Source organism: Lytechinus pictus, chromosome 1 (assembly GCF_037042905.1).
Source record: "Lytechinus pictus isolate F3 Inbred chromosome 1, Lp3.0, whole genome shotgun sequence".
NCBI classification, from domain to species: domain Eukaryota; kingdom Metazoa; phylum Echinodermata; class Echinoidea; order Temnopleuroida; family Toxopneustidae; genus Lytechinus; species Lytechinus pictus.
Genome location: NC_087245.1, coordinates 15686238 through 15712434, shown reverse-complemented (window position 1 = coordinate 15712434; position 26197 = coordinate 15686238). Strand labels below are relative to the sequence as shown.

The 26197-nt window shown below is 36.5% G+C and overlaps 1 protein-coding gene across 1 annotated transcript; it reads right to left on the bottom strand.

Annotated features, from left to right (window-relative positions):
- Positions 1–1344: 1344 nt before the first annotated feature.
- Positions 1345–24316, bottom strand: LOC129258235 (peroxisome proliferator-activated receptor gamma-like). The gene is made up of 9 exons (XM_064097076.1): positions 23655–24316; positions 16093–16531; positions 10671–10813; positions 9158–9234; positions 8217–8370; positions 6394–6593; positions 5780–6054; positions 4978–5144; positions 1345–4447 (listed from the first exon to the last, which is right to left on the bottom strand). Exons 2-9 carry the CDS (start codon positions 16407–16409, stop codon positions 4125–4127), a joined length of 1656 nt encoding a protein of 551 aa, XP_063953146.1. The 5' UTR covers positions 16410–16531; positions 23655–24316; the 3' UTR covers positions 1345–4124.
- Between the last annotated feature and the right edge of the window lie 1881 nt (positions 24317–26197).

Below are 26197 nucleotides of genomic sequence, written 5' to 3'. Positions count from 1 at the left end.
GTCAAGTCATGCATGGGTGAACATATTTTTACGTCACATTTAATTTGCCTAAACAATATATAGTAAATTAATCGAATTCTTATATCTTACAATTCTTATATTCGTTCAACAAGTGAGGATAATTTTGGAAATATTTTATTTTATTGAATGTATCATGATGACGAATTTAATGTCACTGACTACTACAACTGTTTGAGTGTCTGCAGGGGTGGCATCGGGAAATGATATTGGGGAGGGGGCTAGACATACTGAAGGTAATGTCTTGTTTTTTTTTGGGGGGGGGGTTCTCAATTGAACTAGGGGTATTATAGAAGGGCAAGACGATCTTGATGTGACGTCATATCATTTTTTATCATTTTAGTTAAAGTTATTATAGTAACATTGCCCTGACCTAATGTTCCATACTCGTCTTATCTTTCTTCCTTCCAATTGCTCTTGTTTCCCATCTATACTTGAAAAATCATGTGATAATTAATTATGAAGTGTTTTGAAGTCATCAAAGTTGGCAAGTAAACGAGACCGGATCCCAGATGATCAGGATTACAATTTATCAGTTTCATTCCAATTGTCATCCTCACTACAGAACCCTTTTAACGACAATCGAACGGTTCCTACTACCCGATAATTCAGCTTCAAGACTATGTAGTATGTACATTGAGATGTTACTTCGCTATTCAATCGCCTTAAATTCATTTTCTCCGATCTTATAGAAAATTGCAGGATCATTTCAAATAACACAACCGTACAAAGAAGCTGGATTAAATTATCGAATTATGCTGGATTTTTGTCTCAAGACTTGTAAATTTTAGGGGGAAAAACGCCAACAAGAGGGCGCACTGCAATAAAAAGAATTAGATGAGACTGAGCAAGAGAATGTGTATTGATTGTCCATTTCCTTTTGCTGCAATAATATTCCTTCATTTTCTCCTCTTTTATCATTCTATTTCGACATATTTCATATTGTTTGGCACTGTGTGTTCTTTTTGCATTTGTGCATATTTTACGTTGTATGCGAATATGCTTTTTATCATAATACGTAACAACACTGCAACTTAATGAACAAAGAAAATAGAAAATGGCATAAATGTGTGTACACGTAAAATAAAAACGCAAAATTAACTATGTTATCGGTAATTCCACGTTATATATTTATGTATTGATTTATTGTCATATTGTATGTTCCATATTTTTGTTCTATTGGATGTTGCCTTTGTAAGCCAGCCTAGCACCATAATAAGTTGGTGCTGTCTATGACTAAATGGAAAAAAAAAACAAATCTAAATGAGAAAAAAAACGTTTTTGTACGACTCCCTTCATAAATAACAAACTAAATAAACTCAATCATAATTTGCAGCATATCTTTAATTCAGTATTCCACTCTTGTTTAAAATGTTCGCAATAATTTGCATTGTAATCAAATAATAAAATATCAAGATTTGTAGTAAGAAAGCCTTTCGTATTTACAATTACAGAGAAATTCGAAATTGCATTTGAATGAAACAGTTCATATATACTAGACAAGAAAATATAGTACAATTTAGAAATTCAGATTCAGAAAACTGAATTATTTATGATTTATTTTTCCGTTAGGAGTGAGTCCCTTGTAAGAAAATAATAAATAATAGGAACTTTGACTTTCAAAAAGTAATAAAAATGTATGTAATATAGATAAGTCTTCCAGTAGATATATTTATTTCTCCCCCCCCCCCTCTCCCTCTCTTTCTTTATTTCTTTCTTTCTCCCCCTCTGCAAAAAAGGTAAATTTCTTTCTAAAGAAAATGAAAATTCTTAAAACATTGTGCAAATCATCCTCCTTTGAAATTTTAATTGTTTTTAAAAGAGAGCACACTATGTGCTTTTTTTAATACTTTGGTCTGTTTTGTTAGCCATGCAATGGTGTACCTTCCAACAGCTCATCTTTTCACACATTTATTTGCCCATATGGTATTCAATAAACATCCAAATTATATTGGGGTATTAGTAGAACTATAAAATACTTCAAACTGTGAAATGCTGGGAGGATTTTTGTGCGTTGTTGCTTTTATGTGTGCTTAATATTGAAACACGAATTGTGTAATTGGTACGTCATAACACATAAAAATTTAAAAGATAAATTAAATAGAATAGAACTCCAAATAACCCAAGAAAACGCCAACGCAGACAAAACTTTATACATCAATTATCCTCATAATAAAGTGAGGATGGAATGTCATAATTGTAAAATGTTTGTTCTTCATGAATATGATAACGATGATATTACAAAAAAACATATAAAATATTTCGAAAAGGAACTGACCTAAGTAACCGATGTGTAGGCAAGGAACAAATAGTAAAAAAATCTATAAATTTTAATGGTTAAATTATAGGTTGATTTTGATTAGGTTTTTTTTATTTTTTTTTTTTATTTTTTTTGGGGGGGGGTCGGACACAATCTCACCAACGTATTGGTTATTTCACAAACCCCTATTAAGGAATTATCTGTAATGAATCTTTCTATAGACAATGCATCATTATATAATATCATTACAATTTCAGCATAAAGCTGAAATAGAAAATGTGTAATCACTCAAATTGCTCTGTGTATTATTTCTTATGAAGCCATTTCAATTTGCAATGATGAACTTCACGCACACACTAAAATGATGATTTCTTCATGCATTACTAGGGTTCGTCTCACAAAGGGGTGTGATTGATCGATCCAATCAATTCCATTTATGGAAAGCCAGCAACGTCATCATTCAAAAGGTATACACTCATCCCATTGTATAAGGGTCATACTGCGATACTGATGGACCAAAACAATCACAATGCACAAGCATTCGGTCATATTTCAAGGACATGACTTAACAGAGCATGTATCTGAATCTGAACAAGTGAGTCAAGAAAATGTCTCTTGATGACACATCAACGCTAACTTGATGGACCAAGTCTTGCAACGTGTGTCTGTAGAATGACTGATTGAAGCTGTTTTAGTCTTGAATTGAATGTGTTTCCAGAAAATGGCTACTACCAATTGAGAAGGGGAGGTTGTTCCAGTTCCTTACAGTGTTCACGAACAAAGAATCCTGAAAAAACGCTCGTGGCGAACCGGGTTGCAAGTTTGATTGTCTCCCCCTTGTAGATCCTGTATTCTGTTATTGACCAGTCCGCTATTCATCTTATACAGCATTCAGAGTCACTGGTTTCTTCTTCTGGTCTGACCAAGAACTCTTAGTGCTTTAGTGAGTGACAGAGCCCTCTTCCCTACGATAGTCACCGGTACAAAATCTGGCGGCTAGTCGTTGAACTCTTTCTCATGATTGGATGTTTACCTCGGTGGATTGGTCCCAAGCTGCTGATGCGTACTCAAGCAGTGGTCTCACCAGCATTAGGTACATTCTAGATGTTGGTATCACTGGCTTTCCATATTTGAGACTGATTGGATTAATCAAACTTCTTTGTAGAAAGAATCCCCGGTCATTCATGCTCTCACTTTACGAGAGGAATTATTTCAGTCACAGGTAAGTCTTTTGATTGCACGTGTCTTTTGACCCAGCATGTAACGTGAGATACAGTGAAGGCATCAATATGTATCTCTATAAAGGTAGACGAAAGACTAAAGGTGACGTTGTACGTGCAAATTATGAGACAGGGCACATAATTTATGGTCATACAAATTTAACAAACGTTAAAATGTTGGTCATTTTTGTCAAATCTATTACAACATAATGAAAAATACCAAACGATTTGGCTCTGTCCTTTCACTCGCTGGAGTATCCAATGGTTTCCATATCTGCACGCCACCCATATCATCAATTCTATTATTGAACAGACAGCAAGGAATTATAATGTCTAAACTGTTAAATTCGTTATATCAAGTGGCATTTCTATGGGGGCAGGGTGCTATATGCCTCTGGCGCAACGGAATCTTGAGGTGAGGAATAATAAGGAAGAAGGGGGAAAGGAAAGACCACTTAAAAGTGTAATATCTAGCTAGTACTGGCGTCAAAACTTGGAACTGGTGCAATATCACTGCTAACCACCTTGTCAGAAATTGGAAGGGGCGCTGTTTGGGTGTCAAGTATCTTCACTCTACATTTAATATTACGTCAGTGTAAATCTAGAAAGTATCAAAGTCTCAATGATCACAGTGGGTTGCCTGTTCCGGTTGTTCCTGCTGGCATGGAATTCGAAGGCATTTCTTCGTCTGTCTGCAGCCATACTATACTCCCGTAAACCTCGTTAAGCAGTGGACTAAGCTCTGCCGGCAGGTGACCATTGCATCGCATCTTGATCTGTTTCAACCGCTCAACGTGGTCTGGGACCAAGGAGCGGAGGGCTACAGCAACATCCATGAGCTTGGCATAGACGTTACCTTGATGGTTCTTCTTGACCTCCCGGTATAGGGTTTGTGCAAGGTGTTCCTGATGATGCTCCACTACCTCTCTGTCTACGAGACCTTCTCGATCTGTACAGGAAATGAAAGGATTCAAGAAATGTGTCATGAAGAACTATAGAATAGAGAAGATCTTTCATGCACCATACAGAAAGAGACAAATCACCCCCTTTAAATCGGTGCCAGAGTATTATCCTGCATGATTCACAACAAAGCGAGTCAGAACAAAGGAAGACCTTCAATTGAATAAGAGCTAGAATATGTAATTTACAATATGACTATCTTTTCACTGCTGTTTAAAGACTACGACCGTCTTGAACTATCGCATAAAATCTCCCTATTCTTGTACATTTTTACCTTGCGCTTGACTCCTATGTTTTGTTTTGCACCTCACACGGTCAAATCACTTAAAGATTAAATAACTTGTCATCAATAAGGTAGATAAAGGATCATACTTTTTTAAAGAAAATACAAAGATACAAATAAACCATTGGATACTAGAGCAAATTGCAGTGGGTTAACCTTTCTTCAGAAATTGACAGATCTTCCTAGAAAATTTGTCATGTTTGTGGCTAGAGCAGGTTAGACCTATAGCTTATTACCTGGAGTGTAAAGAAGGAATGTGCAGAATATAGCCTTCTCTTTGTCCGTCAAGCCGAGATCGTTGAACATCTCATAGAACACCATCTCTGTCGTGTATGGGGTCACCTTCCCAAAGGGGGAATTCTCCGCCACGTCTCTTCGAATGTACGTGTTGATCTCTGGGAACCTAATATTAAAAAAAAAAACAATGACAAGCGTTAATAATGTACTGTGTATCAAAGTTGTACATCGGTTGTGAAAGCATGTATAGAACGATACCGTTGCTGAAAAAAAATGTTTGGCTTGCTATGACCTACAAGTTCAAGGGCTTACTTTTTCAGAATTGAATAAGGTAATATTGCTAGGCCTAAGCATCGACAAATGCCATGTTATGCCGATCTTAATTGACAACTGTGATTATTTACGGAAATACAGTTTGGTCAGTATTATCATTGCCGAAATTGTTGCCACTTTCTGTCAATAGTCAATGATTACTTTTGGGTCGGCATGTTGGAAGGACGATAAGCGTGAGGACTGCAGAATCAATCAAGTCACTTTTGAAACAATCGTACAAATTATATTTTCCTTTTTATATAGCTATAATTCATCGGGACGATGTCTCTAACCGATCTTAGATTCATTGGATTCTGGTATGATAATAGGCAACTCAAGTGCAACGATGCCCCATTGTTGAAGGGCTTTCTCAGGTATTAATAAGTAAACACCCTTTGGCGCACTCTCAAGAGGCCTACCGATCCGGCTCACCAACACTAACCCGGAATCGCCGTCGGACGTAACAAACTTTTAGCACGAAATTCTCACCTGTAGACACCATGGTAGTACCTACTGGAGTTTAAAGTGGCGCACACCTCCAAGGCAGCCCCCTTGAACAGTGTCAGTTGGTCCGCGGAGGACAGCCGTCGGAACTCGGGAAGCTGTTTGGAAAATGTAGCGAACTTCTCGATGATGACTTCCATACTGACGAAGCACTGCTGAGCCATTTCAGCCCGGCTGGTGATCTCCCGAGGTGGGCCGTCTTTGTCCAGTTGCATCCCTTCAATAACATAGGTACCCGAAGGCATGTGAGCAGTAAAAGGCTAATGGGAAATAAAAGCAGAAATACACGAGAATCATATCTTAGTTATGGACTAGAGATTTGTTTCATGTGAACCCCGATCAACATATTCATGATATTGGTACGAACATGAAGTTAAAGAAGAACATTTCTATCGATTGACTCAATATCCATTCTGTAACCATTCAACATGGATCAGAACAAGTGTTTATTTCTTGTGCATATACAATAATCGATGGAAAGACTACCATCGTTTCCCGATCTTTGTTCATCAGAAGGTTTCTTACGCTGCAAAATGGTATCATTTTGCCCAGAGTCAAATTTCCAGGACAAAAAAAATATCCAGTAGCTTTCAACTTACCCTTGAACATCGCTTCCAGAATTTATCCAGGTCCTGCTGTGTCGTACCACAGACGATAGCATTGAACTGCTCCGTAAGCGAATCGACGAATGTCCGATGTGCCTTCTGATCTTCTGTTTCATGTAAGACATTGTCCTTTTCGTCCAGCTCCTCTTTGAGTTTCAGGACTTCTTGCTTCGGAACACGTCCCATCCGAACGGCTGATTAACATTAAAAAGAAAATGGATTTGTCAACTTGGTTATTTCGGCGAAAAGATTGGTGTGGGCTTTTTTTTTGAGGGGGTAAAACTTTGTTTAAATCATCCAGGATACTGCGTATTAACCGTTAGAAAATTGAGATTTAGCATGTTTGGATTCTAATTTAATGAATGGCGGAAATATATCCTGTGACTCGTCTTTTCATGTACTGTCATCTTCCGATTACTGGTATTCAATGGATCCAAAATGGATCCACATCATTATTTTGTTCGGGCACGCCTGTTACAACTGAAAGAGTACAAACGTGTAAAAACTGTTCAAATACGGGCGCGTAATTCTGACTAATGCCATCGACGATGTGTATTATTTGTATAATCATAATCTCGGTATACTGGGAAGTTATTACTTTTAGATGAACTTCGTTTTTTCATTATTTTGGTAATTGGGAAAATAAAACCAACACTATTGATTTATCGAGCATTTTAGTGTCAACCCAAGGGGGTGACACGGTCTTTGCTTCGGCAACGATCGCTCTAGGTTTTATTTCGTCTAAGATACAGGTTTAGGGTAAGGATTACAATGGGGTTCTATTGTAGGTTTAGGGTATGGCGTTAAATCCAGGGTTAAAGTTGGTAAATCCATTAATGTGTGGAATTTGCAGCGGAGCAATTGTCGCCGGAGCAAATGTCATGGAACCGAAAAAACTAACTGGAATACTACACAGGGAGTATAGAAAGTCCAAGAACCGACCAATGTTTAAGATAAAGTATTATTGCATCTTAAGCCCATAATAAACAATTAATATCACTATTTGTTTATAAATGCCTGAAAAATGTTCAAAGGCACTTATATTATAATCCACAAACTAAATAAATTGGAATTAATGTGTGGAATTTAAATTCGTTTCAGTATTTCAAATTTCATTTAATGTTATTATCCATGTATGATTTTTTTTCCTGACAATAAAACGAACTAGTAGCTTCGGCTCAATAGCTCCAAAAATTATCTTACATCCCTCCAAAGTTACCACTTCATTTAAAATCAGGGAGGGTGCAATTTTTCGCTCCTCCCAACCCCGCCCACTGCACTTTGGGCACCTTTGACCAAGCTGCTATCTATAGGTTAGCGGCAATGGTCAAGCCCAGCTTTTCCATACACACTGAGAAATATGGGTTAAAATTTGAACCCTAGGGATTGGTACAATAGCAGTACTACAATGAGTGCTAATAAAGTGTTCTTATGTTCATTTCAAGGTGCATTTAGCGACATTAAGCACCTAAATAGGGTGCAAAGATGAACCTTTTAATAAAGGTGCATATTACAACCGTTCTTAACATGTGAACTACTATCAACCTTAAGAGGAGAAAAGATGCACCTTATAAGGATAATTTCTTGGTGCAGATAATAAAAAGGTAAAATTTTGCACCTATTTCCCATTTAGGGTTCAAAATAACACCCCCAAAGGTGCTATCAGTTTTATATTTCATTTAGGGTGCAAATGTAGTGTGTACTGTGATTTAAAAACTCTTACCCCATGATAAATAATCACATCATGGACACGTCTAAAAATACCAACCACCCCCCCCCTTGGCCCTTGTGTGGAACACAATTTCCCAGGGTCTTACCTGCAGAGGACATCCCAAGTACAAGACATTTTTGGTATCTGCAGTATTGGCACTTGTTCCTTGTACCTATGTTGACGATACAACCATCGGGTTGCCCCCAGTATGGACAAGGTTTATAGTCAATCTTCAATCGCTGCGTTCGCCTGAAAAATCCCTATAAGAAATATGACGAAATATAGATGAGTATGACAGTATCGGTCAATCACTACCTTAAACACTCAGATTGAATTGAATCAATATTTGGTCAAGGTCAATTGAAATTGTATTTGGACAAAGCTATCGTAGCAATGGAAAATAGGCAAAGTTCCAAAAGTTAATTATCATCACTTGACTTTCTTGAACTTTGTTAGGTTTGGATTAAATAAGAAATTTTGCAGCTGTGGGTCGTCCAAAGTTTGCCCGCAAGATTTGTGTTTAAGATCTCTTATATATGGTCCAACTGTATTATGAAATTCAGTAATTTTCACACTCATATATTATCTAATATGAAATCTTTAATTAAAATATCATTTAATAATCATTTTAGAAATTATCAACTTTTTGATAAGGAGCTTATCAACACTAACAACACTTTTTCCGATTTATACACTTTACGAATATAAGTTCAAGACGGTATATATATATATATATATATGATATATATGTAGATATGATTATTTTTTCAATTAAAAAAACGAGGAGAAAGGCGGGGGAAAAAACTATAAACAAAATTCTGAGTCGTCCGTCCCCCCTATCCCCTTAAAAATACCTTATTTCGGCGACGCCCATGATTGTAGAGAATATGTCTGGATATTCAGGCCTACAAGTAAGTATTCCATAGCTTGTAGGGATAAATCGATATTAAGACTTGGAGTAAATCTTGAAAGAGTTTTTTTGATGATTTATAAAACAAATTATGATAATCAGGGATTAACTAAAAGTGGCATTGACAAGTTGCTCACCTTACATCCTTCACACGAATAGACACCATAATGCATGCCGGATGCTTTATCGCCACAGATCTGACATCGGATTATATCTAGTCATGAAAAGAGTAATCAATACTTTACAACGTTACCAATCCTTTGATTTTTATCATCCTAATATCTAGTTTCATGCGATGGAAAAAAATGGCAATCAATAGCTGCAATTGTGAGAAATATGAAATAAGCGTGTGTTTTTACCGGTACATTCGTTGATGATGGGATCGCGTTTGAAAACCAAGTAATTTTCAAAAAGAAGTATAATCTTTGAAGAATCACTGAGTTGAAAATTTAAGCCCACAATGTGAATCGAATTTCGTCAAAGAGCAAACTGATTTGACCCTTTGACACCCCAGAGCTATGACAAAATATTACTGAAAATATTACTCGCTCGTTTTATCATCTCGCAAATTTTCATAAATCCAAAACTCAACCCTATAATTATGTGCACTGTTGTGGCACTGTGTACCTTTTAGATGAGAAAGGAGTCCCACTAAATTTGATTTAATTTGATTTTATTTCATTCTATTTAATTACTGCATTCACATCAGAGTTGAGTATGCAACATGACATAAACAAATTAAATGAATAACAGAACTTTGCTTCAATGGTCCTACAATAAGCAATGATAAATAAATATCAACAAAATGGATTATTTATTCAGCAAAGTTATAATTAAGATTTAGATAAATGCAGGAGACCACCATCGTGAGCGATTGTATTTGATAATGATAGCGGCCTCATAAAATGGTACGTGTATTTCTTCATTGATCAAGTGGGTGCAATGGAGTTGGTTATTAAAGCTATAGTCGGAATGTTACCAGCAACTCTCCAAATTAATGTAATTTGAGGTCCACTTTAAAGTGCGATACCTGAAGTGCCAAGTGATGTTAATCCAAATTATCCGCTGACATTTGACCTAATTTTTGATCAAATTTCAAATAATGTCGTTAAAAAATCATAAAATTATAAAATGGACGCATGTTTACAACACGAACATCAAATGCCAATGCATATTTCATCGTAAGTTAATGCATCTATTTCCACATTCCTATTTTCCAGACGTTTCCTATTAAAAAGTTTTCCGTAACTTCACAAACAGCTTTGAGAAACACGAACCCACAGAGAACTGAATGAGCCCCTTCCCCTCCCATAAAGAGGGGGCACAGCACGGCCGATGAAGCAAAATGTATGAAAATTCGAGAGCGATAGAAATTCCGGACATTTTTTAAAACTAAAATCTTATTTTGTGATAGATTTTGACATAACAATCAGCAAATTATATAATATTTCCCACTTTATCTTTCCTCCTTTTTTATTGCCATGGTCGTGAGACTCACGGGGGTTAAGTGCCCCCAAGCCGCCCCTATCTATACGCCCGTTACAGTAATCATGCTTGCTCAGTGGGATAGCATACTGTAAGACTGCCCGGTTTTCCCCATATTATTTGTATCCTTGACCTTTTTTTATACTGAATATAGTTGTTATATACCTGAATACACCGGGTTATCTCCCTTGTTTCTTTCCTTTCTCGGTTTTCTTCTACACGTCGGCTTTGTTTCGTCACAAGAAGATGTGCATTTTAATCTCTTTGTACGAATTGGCTCTTTCTTACACTTGCATCTAACATCTTCCCTACAAAAGAAAAACAACAACAATGGGATGTTGGCATAGTTCGTAGTTACTTAAAAGGGTTTAGTGTGATAAAGAATAGAAGAATGAATAGACAACATACCAAAGGCAAACTACAAGAAAAAAAAATCATCGAATATGAAAGTAATAACGGTTGTGGGGTTTTGTATTTTTCCACTATCTCATAAACCAGTGCTATGTTTTCAAAGGGATGGTCCGGGCTGAAAATATATATATCTTAATACATAGAGTAGAATTCACTGAGCAAAATGCCGAAAATTTCATCAAAATCGGATAACAAATGATAAAGTTATTGGAGTTTAAAGTTTAGCAATATTTTGTAAAAACAGTCGTCATGAATATTCATTAAGTAGGCTAATGATGTCACATCTCCACTTTCCGTTTTCTTATGTTATTACATAAAATCATAATTTTTTCATTATTTCATACGTGTGTTAATAATATGTTTTGATTGATTGATTTTATTTGGCAAGTCACCATAACATATATACAGTAGCATTAAAACAACAGGCTTGCACAGGATGACCCACGAAAGCTCGAAAGCTTATTTCCAGTGGGGTCCTCAATATACAGAATTAAGATAATAAAATGTTAAAATTATACTATTTACATATTAAAAATGAAGAAAAAAAATCAGAATTTACTATTACCAATAAATAAGATATATACAAGAATATAACGAAGAAGAAAAGAAGGAGAAGGAAGAGGAGGAACAGAAGAAGAGAGGGGACGAGGAGTAGAAGGAGACGGAAGAAACTGATAACGAAGGGAAATAAATAAGGAGAAGAACAACAGCATAAACGTGACGACAATAACAACAAGAATAGGAGAATAGGAAGAGATAAAAGAAATAGAAAGAATAGAAGAAAGGACATATCGAAGCTTCAATCAAACTATGTAAAATACATAATATCTAGTAGAGAAGAGAAAAGAACTAGGTCAGTATTCAGGCTAAATCAACCGTACAACATATCATTTGCATCTTCTTTTTGACTCTCAAGTGAAAGATATTCTTTCAATTTCCTCTTAAAATGCAAAAAGTTTCCTATTTCTTTTATATCATTGGGAAGGGAATTCCAATGTTTTATAGCATTGTAATAAAATGAGTTACCAATACTACCTACCCTTTCTGGTAAGCAAAAATTGAAATGGCTGTTTCTTGTATTATAGTTATGTATTTCGGTAACTAGATTAAAGTTTGATCCAATGTAATGATTCGATCTATTGTGATAGATTTTATGCACGTGGTGCAAAATAAGCTGTTTTGATCTTTTGTTGACTTCAAGAAAACCTGCTCCAGAGAGTTCGGTGTAGCCAACATGGGTTCTGGGACCAGAACAGCTAATGAATCTAACCATTTTATTCTGTATAATTTTCAACTTCTTTTTATCGAGTTCGCTTATGCCACTAAACCAAGCAGGGTTGGCATAGTCAAATAAACTCTGAATAAGAGCAAAACAGAGAATACGCCTTGCTTTTTGATCCATACAACTTTGATACCTGTACAAAAATTTCAAACGGGCATTCGCCCTTTTTACGATTGATTCTACTAAAGATGAAAATGAAAGGGAGCTAGTCAACTCAATGCCTAAATACTTTACAGATTCTTTCCTATGAATTATCTTATTATTGTATGATACTTCAAATTCAAATGAAGTTTTATGATTACTTTTAGAACAAAACAGAATGCTTTCGGTTTTGCCTAAGTGTAACGATAATCTATTATCAGTCATCCAATCGACACATGTAGACAGCTGTTCGCTAAGTTTTTCCTCAACAAATTTTGGGTTGGCATTTGAACAAAGTAGTACGCTATCATCTGCATACAATAATAATTTACAGTCAGCTTTTAAACAAATAGACATGTCATTGATATAAGTTGAAAATAGGATTGGGCCTAAAATACTTCCCTGTGGAACTCCACACGTTATAGGCATAATTTTGGAACAAATATCGCGAATAGCCACTACTTGATGTCGATTCGACAAGTAGGATTTGAACCATGCTACAGTAGCCTGGTTAAAACCCATTATTTGTAATTTTTTCAATAAGATGCCGTGATTAACTGTATCAAATGCTTTTTGAAGATCTAGGAGTACCATCCCAACGAATTGTCCCTTAGACATATTTATTCTCAGATAATCAGTCAAGTGAATAAGGCATGTCTCAGTCGAATAGTCATGTCGAAAACCTGACTGATATTCGTAAATCATATCATTTTCTTTAAAATATTTTTCGATCTGAACACATACCGCCTTTTCTAGAATTTTGGATACTATGCTTAAAACACTGATAGGTCTATAGTTTTCAACAGCAGTTTTATCTTTCTTCTTATGAATAGGAGTTACTTTTGCAATTTTCATATCCTCTGGGAAAGTGCTAGTAAAGATAGATAGATTTATTAAGAAATTCAATGGTTTGTACAAACTCTTTGCTCCTTCTTTTAGAAATTTAGCAGGTATCAAATCTAACCCAGTGCTTTTTGATACATTTAATTTACGCAACTCATTAAAAATGAATTGATCACTAACAGGTAATAATTCAAATTTATCTTGGCTTATACCCTTTTTTTCATAAAATTTACGAATGTTTTCACTGTCTGCACTGAAAATGTCTTTGCAAGATGGAAGTTTATCTACCAACGTAGCTGCGACATTTGTAAAATAGGAATTGAATTCATTGGAAATAGTTATCTTATCATGACATAATTCTCCGTCAATTGAAACGACTAATTCTTGGTCCTTTCCATTTTTCTTTTTTAATCCCAAACTTTTTAGATTCTGCCAAAGTCTTTTAGAATCATTTTTATTTTCTTCTATTTTATTTTGTAGGTATTCTAATTTGGCCTTTTTCACCTCTCTTTGAACCATATTTCTTAATTTCTTGTATCTTTTGGAAAGCGTGTCATAATCCTGATCGCTTAGATTTTTCTTCATTTTTTTATACGCCACATTTCTTTCTCGAATAAGAGAAATAATATCTTTAGTCATCCAGTTTTCTGATCTCTGTTTAATTCTAATCCGTTTTTGAGGCGCTATCATATTCAACGTTGAAATAAAAGTATTTTGAAAAACTGACCAAGCCTTATTTACGTCAGTGCATTGGGTTAAATCTGACCAATCAACGGCAGACAGTTTAAGATTGAAAGATTCTTCGCTATATTTTTTCAACGATCTGATATCAGTGGTTCTGTGAACACCTATAGCCAGCCTAATTTTCTTTCGTGTACAGAAAGTAAAAGAATGGTCACTTATACCAAGATCAATAACACCACTTTGACTTATTTTTTGTTCGTTATTACAAATCACATGGTCCAATAAAGAAGAACATGTGTGAGTGACACGGGTTGCATCTTTGATGAGTTGGCTAAATCCATGAAGACTCAATAAGTCAGTATATTTTTTAGCCAGTGGAGATTTCTGAAAAAGACAAACATTCATATCGCCTAAAAGTATAATTTCATCATCTTTCTTTAATATATCGAGAATATTTGACATCTTCTCAATAAATTGATTGCTTTTCGGAGGCCTATAAATGACGCCAGCAATAATTGGTTTTGATCTTGGTAGAAGCAAATTAATCCACAGTGATTCAGAATCACCTGTACTTAAAACATCTATGATATTGAATGCAATATCATTTCGGACATAAAAACATACACCACCCCCAGAGCCTGATAATCTATCATAATCTATGTCTCCCTTATAATCAAATAAGTTGCAGCAATAAATATCTAATGCACTAAATCAGTTGTCAATCCAATTTTTCTAGTTACATTTACACTCTCTTAAAGGGAAGGTCCGGGCTGAAAATATTAATATTTTGATACATAGAGTAGAATTCACTGAGCAAAATGCCAAAAATTTCATCAAAATCGGATAACAAATAATAAAGTTATTGGAGTTTAAAGTTTAGCAATATTTTGTGAAAACAGTCGTCATGAATATTCATTAAGTAGGCTGATGATGTCACATTTCCACTTTCCGTTTTCTTATGTTATTACATAAAATCATAATTTTTTCATTATTTCATACGTGTGTTAATAATATGTCTCCCTTATAATGAAATAAGTTGCAGCAATAAATATCTAATGCACTAAATCAGTTGTCAATCCAATTTTTCTAGTTCTTGGAGGAAAAAATTGAATAAACCTAATTTCATATAATAAAATACAAAAGAATAAGTGGAAAAGAAAAATAATCATAATCTGTCAAGAAAGCAAATTTTGAAGAAAAAAATTTGAACATGAAAAGAGTTTTACTTTTTTTTTATATCAACAGGTAAACTGTTCCATTCTTTAATACAGGATATTATGAAAGCTCGGGGATCCAATTTCTGCGATTCAATCCCATTGTGCAGTTTCTTAATTGGATGGGATATCGTATCATGCTCTTGATTAATTAATATTGGATAGAAAGTGGTGGGTCTTCACATTACCATGGTAACACATATTTACATCGATCTATCTATATTGTCTCCCCTCTGCCCTCGCCCCCTCCCTATCTCTCTCTCTTTGTCTATTTCTATATCTCCCTCTCCCTTTTGTCCATTCTGTGTCTCTTTCCCTCCCACTATCTCGAACTCTGACCGTATCCCACCCCTATCTGAAACACTTGAATATTGTTAAGCAAATTCATAAATAATAGTTATTGCTATTGCCATAATAATTGTGACGTCATTATTTACAAATTATGGAATTATATTCACCATCTATATACTCCAATAAATATATCTCCTTTTAAAACCATTGTTATCATAAATCTGTATGAATCTACAAGAATTGTAACTTTCTGAAATGCTTTCAGAAGTGGATTAGTTATTGTCAATAAATTTACCAAAAAGGCCCCCATACGACTCTTATTTCACAAAGGAGTTTTAGAAAACCCACAGTTGAGTCCATGGTTTATGCAGATTTGAAGAGTGGACTCATAAATAAAAACAGTGGACTCATGAATAAAATAGTGTATCTAACCATGGTAACAGGCGTCAATTTGGCGCACAGTGACAAAAGCGCGCATGAGAATTGGACATTTTTTATACACGCGCCAGATACGCGCTAAATTAAGCGTAATTTATACAGGAAATCTGCATAAACCATGGACTCAAGCGTGGGTTTTTAAAACCACTTTTGCGAATTCGGGTCACGATCCCAGCGTAACCAATGAAGGTCATGACAGAGGTCATTAAAAGCACCAGACCATTTATTCTAATCAAAATTAATAATTTACGGAATCCCCACCTCGACACAAGTATACATGTACCTATTTGGCGATTCCCCTCTCGAGCTTGAAACATTCCAAGTCTGCGACGGCAGTTCAGCCTTCTCCGTCATCATCGTCGTTGTCGTCGTCATCGTCGTCACTCTATCAGACACAATTTCCTTTGTGATCGAGTCATCCGAACTTGACGACGAAGCATCCATGTCTTCGACATCATTGTCCACTTCGATGCAGTGGTGCTCTGGTTTGACGTCTACGAAGAAGTCATTGGCGGTTTCAATGTTATTCATGTCGGATTTTCCGATTCGGTCTTCTTTACTTATCCGGAGACCGTCACACTGTATCGTAATGGCGTCCATGGGTGTGTCAGTTTATATTGTGAACTATCAGTCGTAGCTAATGACAATATTTATTATCCCTGCGAAGTCATCAAATTAAATTTAATATTCTCGTTTCCTATACGATCACCTGTCATCGGGTCCTGAAATTAAGAAAAGAAGAAAAAATGAATAAATAAGTCATTCTGACACTCTTGTATTCATGAATTTTTCGAGGTAAGCAAAGCTATTCCTACAATTCATTGGAAATGGAAGTTTGACATTTGACGCAATGTGCTAACCTAGGTCATTGTTAAATCATTATGACCAAAAAATGAAACAAAATCACTTTGCAATACTACGGTCACCTATCAGTCAAGCTACTGATATATTACTTGAAGCGATTATACAAATTATAGATTTATACTTTGGGAAGTTAATGACATTCATTTATATCTTTAATTAGCAGGCTGAAACTCTGCTTCTGAACTGCTGGAAGGGAGTATTATGGAAGGTTAGCAGCGTTTCAGGAATTTTACCTGATTTGAAACTGATGAAGTTTCTGAATAGCAAGATAATTATTTCAATTTATTCCCGGATTTCCACATGTTTTCGTGGACTCCCATCGAAATAACCCAAGCCACGGTTCTCAGAATTGCCTCATTTGCCCGTCACACTCGCGGTCTTGTTTCCACTTGCCGTCTACAAGCTAGCCAATTAAAAGCCTCCCGACTTTCCCCTGGTTTGGGGCATTTCATCAAATTCCCTGGTTTACCCTGTAACTGAAAAAACGCGAATTAATTTTCCCTGATTTTCCTGATGGTCTGGGAACCCCTTACATGGTCGGCCACGCAAGCGTTTCAAGCAAATGTAGAGAAAAGGGTGTCAAACTGCTACTTCACGTTTGCACCAGATTCTCTTAAATAGCGCTAAACCTGCGCAGATGGTCGAAGCATCGCCAGTTGTCACTCGGGTCAGGGGAACGACCGCCTTCCCCCCTATGGTTTTTTTTTTTTCAAGAAGTGATAATAGAGACAGGGGACGAAAAAATGGACAAGTGGGAGAAAAATTAGAAACAAAAAAGAAGAGTATCAAAAAGAGTGGAATAATTCATGGGACTTTCTATCAACCCTGTTATTCAAGTGAGAATTACGCCACCTTTAAGGCCCCCATCTCACTAGGAAGGCGATTATGGCGACCATGGCGATCTGTGTAAATCCCGCAAAGCGTAGCAGAATCTTCCTCGAATTCTATTTTTAGCCTGCGAGGCGATTGCACTGCAACTTCTCTGCGACCGACCTGCGCTGAAGAAGATGGTAATACGCTGATAGTACGACGATGCCACCCTCTTGCCGCGATTCAAGGCAGATGTGATGCGCTGCTTCTGCGACCAAAGCAACCGTACAACGAGGCTCATACGCTAATTAGGACCTCGGTACGGTGGTGCTACGAATGGAGCGATTGTGTTACGTTCATGATGGGCTCTTGAAACGATTTCAAGCAATCGGCGTATTAATCGCGGCACATGAGACATTCTTCAGTCGATTGCCAACCTCCGACCAAGATGGATGTCCAGAATTTGGTTGGACTTATACATCTTAGCATTCTACAACAACATCAGTTAGAAGTTGAATCATTAACAAAATTTGATATTGTCTACTGTCACTGTGGTTAGAATTCAATCTATTTTTAAAACATAGTCATTTCATATATTTTTGCAGAGGTAACCCATTTCGTCATCAAAACATGTCAGCGTCGCTTTTTCTATTTCCAGCTGGCTCAGCAGTAATATTTTCATCCTCCTCCTGTACCCCCTCCTCCTCCTCCTCTACCACCACCATAACCTCTTGTTCTTCCTCTTGGACCGCCGACATGACATGGGTAGCTTGGGCAGCTTTCCCTTTTTTGGTCCTTTTTCTGGGAGGTATGTTTGAAAACGTCGTGGTGTCGCCTCGAAATCTGTTGCAAATGTGATAATCCGCCATCATCGGCACGGCGTTTTATAGCAGCGCGGACGGTCGTTGCGCAATCGCTGCCCAGTCATCAGCGGCGCAGCAAAAGCGCAACGCGAATGCCTGCAGCGGGCTAAGATCGTGTGCCACATGCCACCCGAAGAAGAAAGCGTCGCTGTGGAAACGCTGTGAAGCGTGTCGAGCGCAAGGCAGTCGCCTTGTAAACGGAAGCAGCGTAGCAGTATTGTCTTGGGAACGGGCCTGAAAACACGGGCGATCGGTGCCGATTTTAATGCGCTTCTACTACGCTTTATGCGTTGGAGCTCCGTTACAGCTACGAATATGTCGTTTGTAATACGCTCATGACTCGATTGTGATGCGCTTTAGAACCTCCGCGCTCTCGCTACGTAAGTTTTGAACATGTTCAAAATTTTGTGGCGACCAGGAAGATGGTGACGATTCTTGCCGCTTCAGAAAAGATCACGGTACGACGGAGAAGATTCAAAAGATCAAGCCACGATCAAGCTACGTTATACCACGCTTTGTCGATTTTTGACGATCGCAGCGGAATCGCCATCTAGTGAGATGGGGGTATAAGATCACATTGCCCCTCCACACCTTCTTTGGCACATCCCCTGTCAAACGGAAACCAATATCAATATGACCTTTAACTTTGACCTGCGAACTCTGAACTTGACCTGCATTTTCTTTTTAAGTTATCTACCAAGCCTACACATCAAAAATATTCCAAATTCGCCAATCATTTTTCGTCTAATTTGAGTACGTTTTTTGAGTACCTTTAACTTTGACCTGCGAACTCTGAACTTGACCTGCATTTTCTTTTTAAGTTATCTACCAAGCCTACACATCAAAAATATTCCAAATTCGCCAATCATTTTTCGTCTAATTTGAATACGTTTTAAGCCGACCGACCTGCGGATTCCGAATTCAAACTAGACTTATATTTGCGTGATTTACAACTTTATTATCAGCAAACCATAGTTTCAAAACTCTTGGTGGGGCAATGCCCCCCCCCCCCCCCCGCTGCATACGGCCATTTGTGAAGGATTTGTATAGAGCTGTGGTTATTAAAGGGTATTTGTAACTTTGTCATGCATTGATGATTATTTCTTAACAATTCTTTTTATGATTGTGACACTGACATATGATTATGTTCGGGTGGATAGACAATGAAGAATGTGAAGGGTTTTTTAAGGAAAAGAATATATCATTATCAAAATATCGATTTTTAATACTGTAATTCATGTTATGTTCACTGGGTGGCATTTCCTTTGAATAACAGTGCATTCGATGTGCAACGTGATAAGGGGAAGATAATCTGGAAATTATGGGCACCATTTCATGCACATTTCATGCATGAAAGTTGTCTGCAATGACAAATCGTCTGATAGTTGCCATAGTAATTGTCAGATTTAAGTGTTTCTCAGCCAATCGGCAATAGCGAATCTAATCAGCACTGACGGCCAGCAGATGTCTTTTAAGTAAAACAGTGTCAGACCAATATCTTGAAGCACTGAATAGCATTATAAATTGTGTATTCATATGAGAACTCGTGCGTTTTATTCCAACCAAGCCTACACATCAAAAATATTCCAAATTCGCCAATCATTTTTCGTCTAATTTGAGTACGCTTTAAGCCGACCGACCTGCGGATTCCGAATTCAAACTAGACTTATATTTGCGTGATTTACCCGGGCCTTGCTCCCTAAATACTTATTATCACATAAAAAATAACAATTCCTATTACAACTTTATTATCAGCAAACCATAGTTTCAAAACTCTTGGTGGGGCAATGCCCCCCCCCCCCCGCTGCATACGGCCATGATTTGTTACTGTAATAAGTTTGTTACTGTGTGTATACGTTATAAACAACATTTTTTGTGTAATCCCGAGGAAAACAATTTCAATATATAATGAGATGTGGCTCTTGAATTTTGATTACGATGGGCTCGACAGTGTAAGTTGAAATTACTGGCGTCCCCTCTTCTGAAAATACATAAACAAATTATGCTGAAACAATATTGAATTAAGCGATGCAAGCTAGATATAGATACGAGACCACAATGGCCATTCCATTTGTCATTTCCTCCTTGAAAATGATTTGATGCTGGCAATCTTATTACTTTTAAGCCCACTTACTTGTCATTGTTTCTCGACATCGTGCAGAACAAAAATATTAATTTCAGTCATTCAGCTGAACAGATATGGTTATTTAGACCACTTCGCACAAAAACAGCTAATAAAATCCCTATTGGAGTAATGATGACTATTGACTTTGGATGGACCCAATACAATTGTCATCAAGTCTACTTTTAAGCATGAAAAACAAATTTTATTACAGGAAATGTGTAAGTTCTCATATCCCATAAACCATGTTTCTGTAATTTTACACAATATTTGTGCACTAAGGTTAAAGGTGTTCTCGAGACGCTTCCACGGGAACTTTTTGCGTATTTCTGGGAGGTGTTTTTACGGAGAAATTTTGTAACAGTGTGGATAAATGAAATACATAATAAGTACCAGATCATTCTATAGTAAAGTGAGTTAGAATAACCTTTTCATTGCATTTCAGGTTGATATACTTGTGATGACTTGCCTTCTGACTGTATGCCTATATAGGGAAGAGCAAGATGAAGTGGGAGAGATTTGCTTCAATAAAATAAACACTAGATTATTAAACATAAAAAGGGATGGTTTTAAAAAATTGTTCCAAAGAAAAGGAGTAAAAATATCTACATAGATCAAAATCGCAATAGGGCTGTGGATGCACTTGTGAACATTGATGACGAAAACGTATTGTAGTATACTAACTAATAAATGGCTCATTATTTATTAAGTTTGAGGTGATGTCCTTGCTCCCCTGCCACAGTTCAATTACTTAAAATTGCAAGTAATTTCTGATTAGCCGAAATAAGCACTGGATTCAAGTGCTCTCATGTGCGTGAATTGTTGACGATTTTCAATGTTTAATTTTCCTTTTATTCATGTTAGTCGCGGGTGGTGGTGGTGGTGGTGGTGGTTGTTGTTGTTTTATGGTTGTCGGAACTGATAGAATAATGCACCCATATTTTAAATACCCGTTCTCAAAATAGGCCTACTATTCAACTTGCCTGTAAGAGAATCAGTACATATACATAATCAACACAAGTCATGACTTTGTTTGAAGGGATATCTATCATCTCAAGACAGAGTTCACACCATTTGAACAATATTTTAAATCACCGCAATTAATTTGTATAATTAATCAATATCAAAAATTACTAGAATTTGTCGATATAATGGAATACAAAATCATTATCTGTGTTGCTTTCGTTACAGATTCTTCACACTACAGTTGCGCTATGATCTTGGGAAACAACAGTTCTTTCATTTGAGTAGCATAGCAAGTCGGCGCAGCATATAAATACAATATACCTTCGTGGATTCGGGTTATGTTTACATCTGACCTTGAACGCAAACGCAATTCATATTTGCTCAAACGTCATAGACGCCACATTGTGAAGGATTTGTATAGAGCTGTGGTTATTAAAGGGTATTTGTAACTTTGTCATGCATTGGTGATTATTTCTTAACAATTCTTTTTATGATTGTGACGCTGACATATGATTATGTTCGGGTGGATAGACAATGGAGAATGTGAAGGGTTTTTTAAGGAAAAGAATATATCATTATCAAAATATCGATTTTTAATACTGTAATTCATGTTATGTTCACTGAGTGGCATTTCCTTTGAATAACAGTGCATTCGATGTGCAACGTGATAAGGGGAAGATAATCTGGTAATTATGGGCACCATTTCATGCACATTTCATGCATGAAAGTTGTTTGCAATGACAAATCGTCTGATAGTTGCCATAGTAATTGTCAGAGATAAGTGTTTCTCAGCCAATCGGCAATAGCGAATCTAATCAGCACTGACGGTCAGCAGATGTCTTTTAAGTAAAACAGTGTATGAATCAGACCAATATCTTGAAGCACTGAATAGCATTATAAATGGTGTATTCATATGAGAACTCGTGCGTTTTATTCCAACCATTAATAAAGATCATCCTATATGGAATACATTTTTACTGCTCCTTACAGTCAAGAATCTAGTTTCGAGTTGAAGAGCGTGCATGTGATATCATCATCATTATCATCATGGGTAATAATGGTCGTACATCATGTACATTGTACAGTATAACTCTACCCAATTAACATTGGTAGAACTGCACATGACCTGCGTTGCGGCAATGATAAGCGCAATGGGAACTTGCGTACCAGTCCTCATAATAGGACGTAAATTTGTCTGTCCTCTTGCTGACCAGAAAATGGTCACATTGAATTCCTATCCATTATGGTTTGCTTTTTTAAAAACACTTTTGTGGCAGAACATACCCATTCATCAACACATGTTTTGGCCAATCCTTCGTAAAATTGAACAAGTCATGTTAAAAATCATATAACTTTACCTTCAATTCTGGTCTCATGTCATGCATGGTATAATCCTAATTCGTCTGCAGTTCGTCTATATACTACTGCTGGCAATATGGTCTAATTGCCATTTGATCAATATTACCTCTTTTTTATCATTTCTAATTAGGCTTTTCCCTCCATCATCCTCTTGGTCTTACGCTACTTAGTTTATTCGGTTAAGTGAATTGTTTATCAACTTAATTTTTATTTGATAAAGTAAAATGGGTGCATTCCGATAGCCATTGTTTAGTTAAACCAGGTTTAACTTGGGCCACACTCCATCGATTTATAATACATAAACCTGAACTACAATAAAAAACGAATATAAATGAACAAAATGAAATTATATCAAATCAAACTGAAACATACAATAAAAAAAAAAGTTTAGTCGAATCGAATCGAAATGAACTAAACTGACTTGGCATGAATCGAGGTTGATAGATCTAAATTGAATTAAATTGGATGAATTGCAGTTTTGCCTATCTGGGCTGAATTTTACAACACAGTGATGCACTGCTGTCCTTGTAACTAGCTATAGCTAAGTATGTTTGCTTCATGCAAACATAATGAACAAACATGGATCTTCTTGTAGCCGCGGAGCAACGTCACCAATCAATGTTTTGAAAAAGCCTTGCCTCGTATAGGCCTTAGGAATATACACCTTGTTGTTAGAAATGAATATATAGAAATGAGAGAACCCATACGTGCATGACAACTATATGCATTTACATGAATGATGAATGTCCAAGTTGGTGGCAAATGTTTTTTATACCAACGTATGTGGACAGTTGATACACGTTAATTTCCTCGTTATGATAATATTTAAAACACGGAAACGATTAGTAATATTATACTTACAGCTTGCATGCGATGGATGCGAACAGGCCTATAGTCATCCTCGGGTATAGATCCGTGTCATATAGTCTCCGTGCATAAAGATCAATGAATGTCCATGATTTTAATATAGCATGAAAATGATACCAGCGCCAATCCTAACGAGTTCATCTCATTGCCGTTTGTGTGCTTATGAAACAAGCCCTGTCGTTGGCTACTGTTGGTGGTTTCATTCTCGCTTTCCTTTATTGAGCATCCGAAAATAATGTATTTCTAATTAGTACGGACATCGCTTTAGTACCAATGACTAGGATAGTTTTTGCCCTGGCAACCTCTCCCTAGTGTTGTCTGAAAAGCAAGTCCAATGCCGTAAAACGGTGAAAGCCTGGAGCCATATACGCAAACATGACACTCACCGGGGAGAGTCACGACAATGATATAGCAAATGAAGAACTATTTTTAGATCACCATTAAATTACAATGTTGCAAATTGCATGCGATGGTTATATTATATCAAATACTAATACATTTCAGCAGTGGTTCATCGTTTATAGGTGACAGTTAGTAGGACCAAGGAGATATCTCCTTGGTAGGACTGCACTGAGATGTAGGTCTACGCTTGATTAAGTTTAGCAAAGAAATACACCGGGTGGGTGCCTTCGGATATATTAATGACGACTTGTCTTGTACTATGGGGGAGGGGTGGTCGGGAAGAGAGATCTTTGGCGAACAGCGTACACAGGGAAACAAAAATTGGGAGAAAATATGCAATTAGTGATTCCCTAATTGCAAATAAAACAAAATCTCATGACTGTTTGTGGTGATATACATCAGATTCAGCAAAACAACAATATTTAAAGGGGTGCATTGTCATCATTTTTTAATACATTTTAATGGTAAAATATACAAGTGAAATAAAAGAGAGGGATTACTAATAAAAGAACAGGGGAATAATTATGTTTATATGTTAAAGAAAGAACTAAGAGATGGGGATATGAGTGGAAGGGGGAGAGGGTGAAAGAATGATGATCGATATGTATGAACGTGAAGAGAAAAAATATAGGGAGGCAGAAATCTGGAAACAGAAAAGGAGAGACACAGAAAGACATTAGTATACCATAATACAGTATACTGCATTATAAGAGAAGAGAGGGAGTATGGAATATGAATGAGTTATTGTGTTGGGTTTGTTATTGACATTATAAAGCAAACGAGAGATCAAAGTGCTTGTTTGGGTGCGAACAAGCGACATTGAATTACTGAAAGACACGGTGATGATACAGCAAAAAAGGGAACTTGCCATGCTTACAGAGCCCTGATGTATGCATTAAAAGTCATTTTCATCACAATGTTTAAAAAGTACGGTATGGCTTTGCGGCTTTGCGGTAATTATCATTTCTAACCTCTGAAAATATGATGTACGATTAAAGGTTGGCCAGATAATATGTAAATTGGGAACACTCCTCTCAAACTACATGCAGAGGCTGCTAACACGGGCGCAAGATGGGAATAGCCCCCCCCCCCCCCCACAAAAAAAAAAAAAAAATACACCACAAAAATGATTTGTGTAAAATAAGATATATTTACAATAATAATTTTCATCGAATTCCATTGATTTCAATTAGCTGTTTCGAATTTTAACGAAAAGAAATAACTATTAAGCCCGGGTGTTTATATGCCTAGGCCATATTTTCAGTTTTAAACCTTTGCAATACCATAAGATAAGAACTGGTCAACAAATTGTTGTTGGTGGTGATGGGGGTGGAAAGTGAGTGAGATATACGGGGGTTGTAGACACCTTGAAATGTTTTAATTCAAAACAAAATTCGTATTAACACCCCCTCCCAAAATAATAATAATAATAATATCAAATGGTGGAACTTGCACCAGCTACAAAGTATTACAGATATTCGGATAACAACCTGGCGATTTCACGGTTCTATGAAATCAATAGAGGATTAAGTGGAGAGGATCTAAGGCGCCCTCTACATGTGTACTCCATTTGTAGTTGTTGAACCTGTCGGACCTGCTGAAATGGGATGTTCACCCTGACGTTTTTAGTAAAAATAGCACAAAAAAAACATATTTTAAATATTGGTGCAAGTTTGAGGAAAATCCATTAAGCATTAAGAAAGTTATTAGAATTGCATTTTTTATTTTTTACGTCATAAACGAGCAGCTGCCTCATATGCTATGTAATTATAATACATAAACTTATCTTTTTAATGGTGCGAGATGACTTCTCTTTCTATTTTCTTTTTAGGAGCGCGTGTGAAATGATTTGTGTATTGATATACTGAAGGTACAATAAAAACTTTTTTTTTCAATTTTCTTAGTAAATGACATTTCATTGATTTTTTACCATACGATGTGTAAAACAGCTGCTACGTCACAGGTCAAATTATCAGAATTCTAATAACTTTTCTATTCTCTCATGGATTTTCCTCAAACCTTCGTCAATATTTGTTTTGCTATTTTCACAATATTTTGTTGTTGTCAGGGTGAACTTCCCTTTTTAATAGAAGACAGTACAATATTACCTAGAATCAGTAATGTCAGAAGGAGTA

Bases quoted from the DNA above. Each gene is read 5' to 3' on its own strand.
- LOC129258235 (XM_064097076.1), bottom strand. From the start codon at position 16,409: ATGGACGCCATTACGATACAGTGTGACGGTCTCCGGATAAGTAAAGAA. The intron at 10,814-16,092 runs GTACATGTATAC...TTTCTTTTGTAG, and splicing joins AGAGGGGAATCGCCAAATAG to GGAAGATGTTAGATGCAAGT. The intron at 5,145-5,779 runs GTGAGAATTTCG...TTTTAATATTAG, and splicing joins TACTACCATGGTGTCTACAG to GTTCCCAGAGATCAACACGT.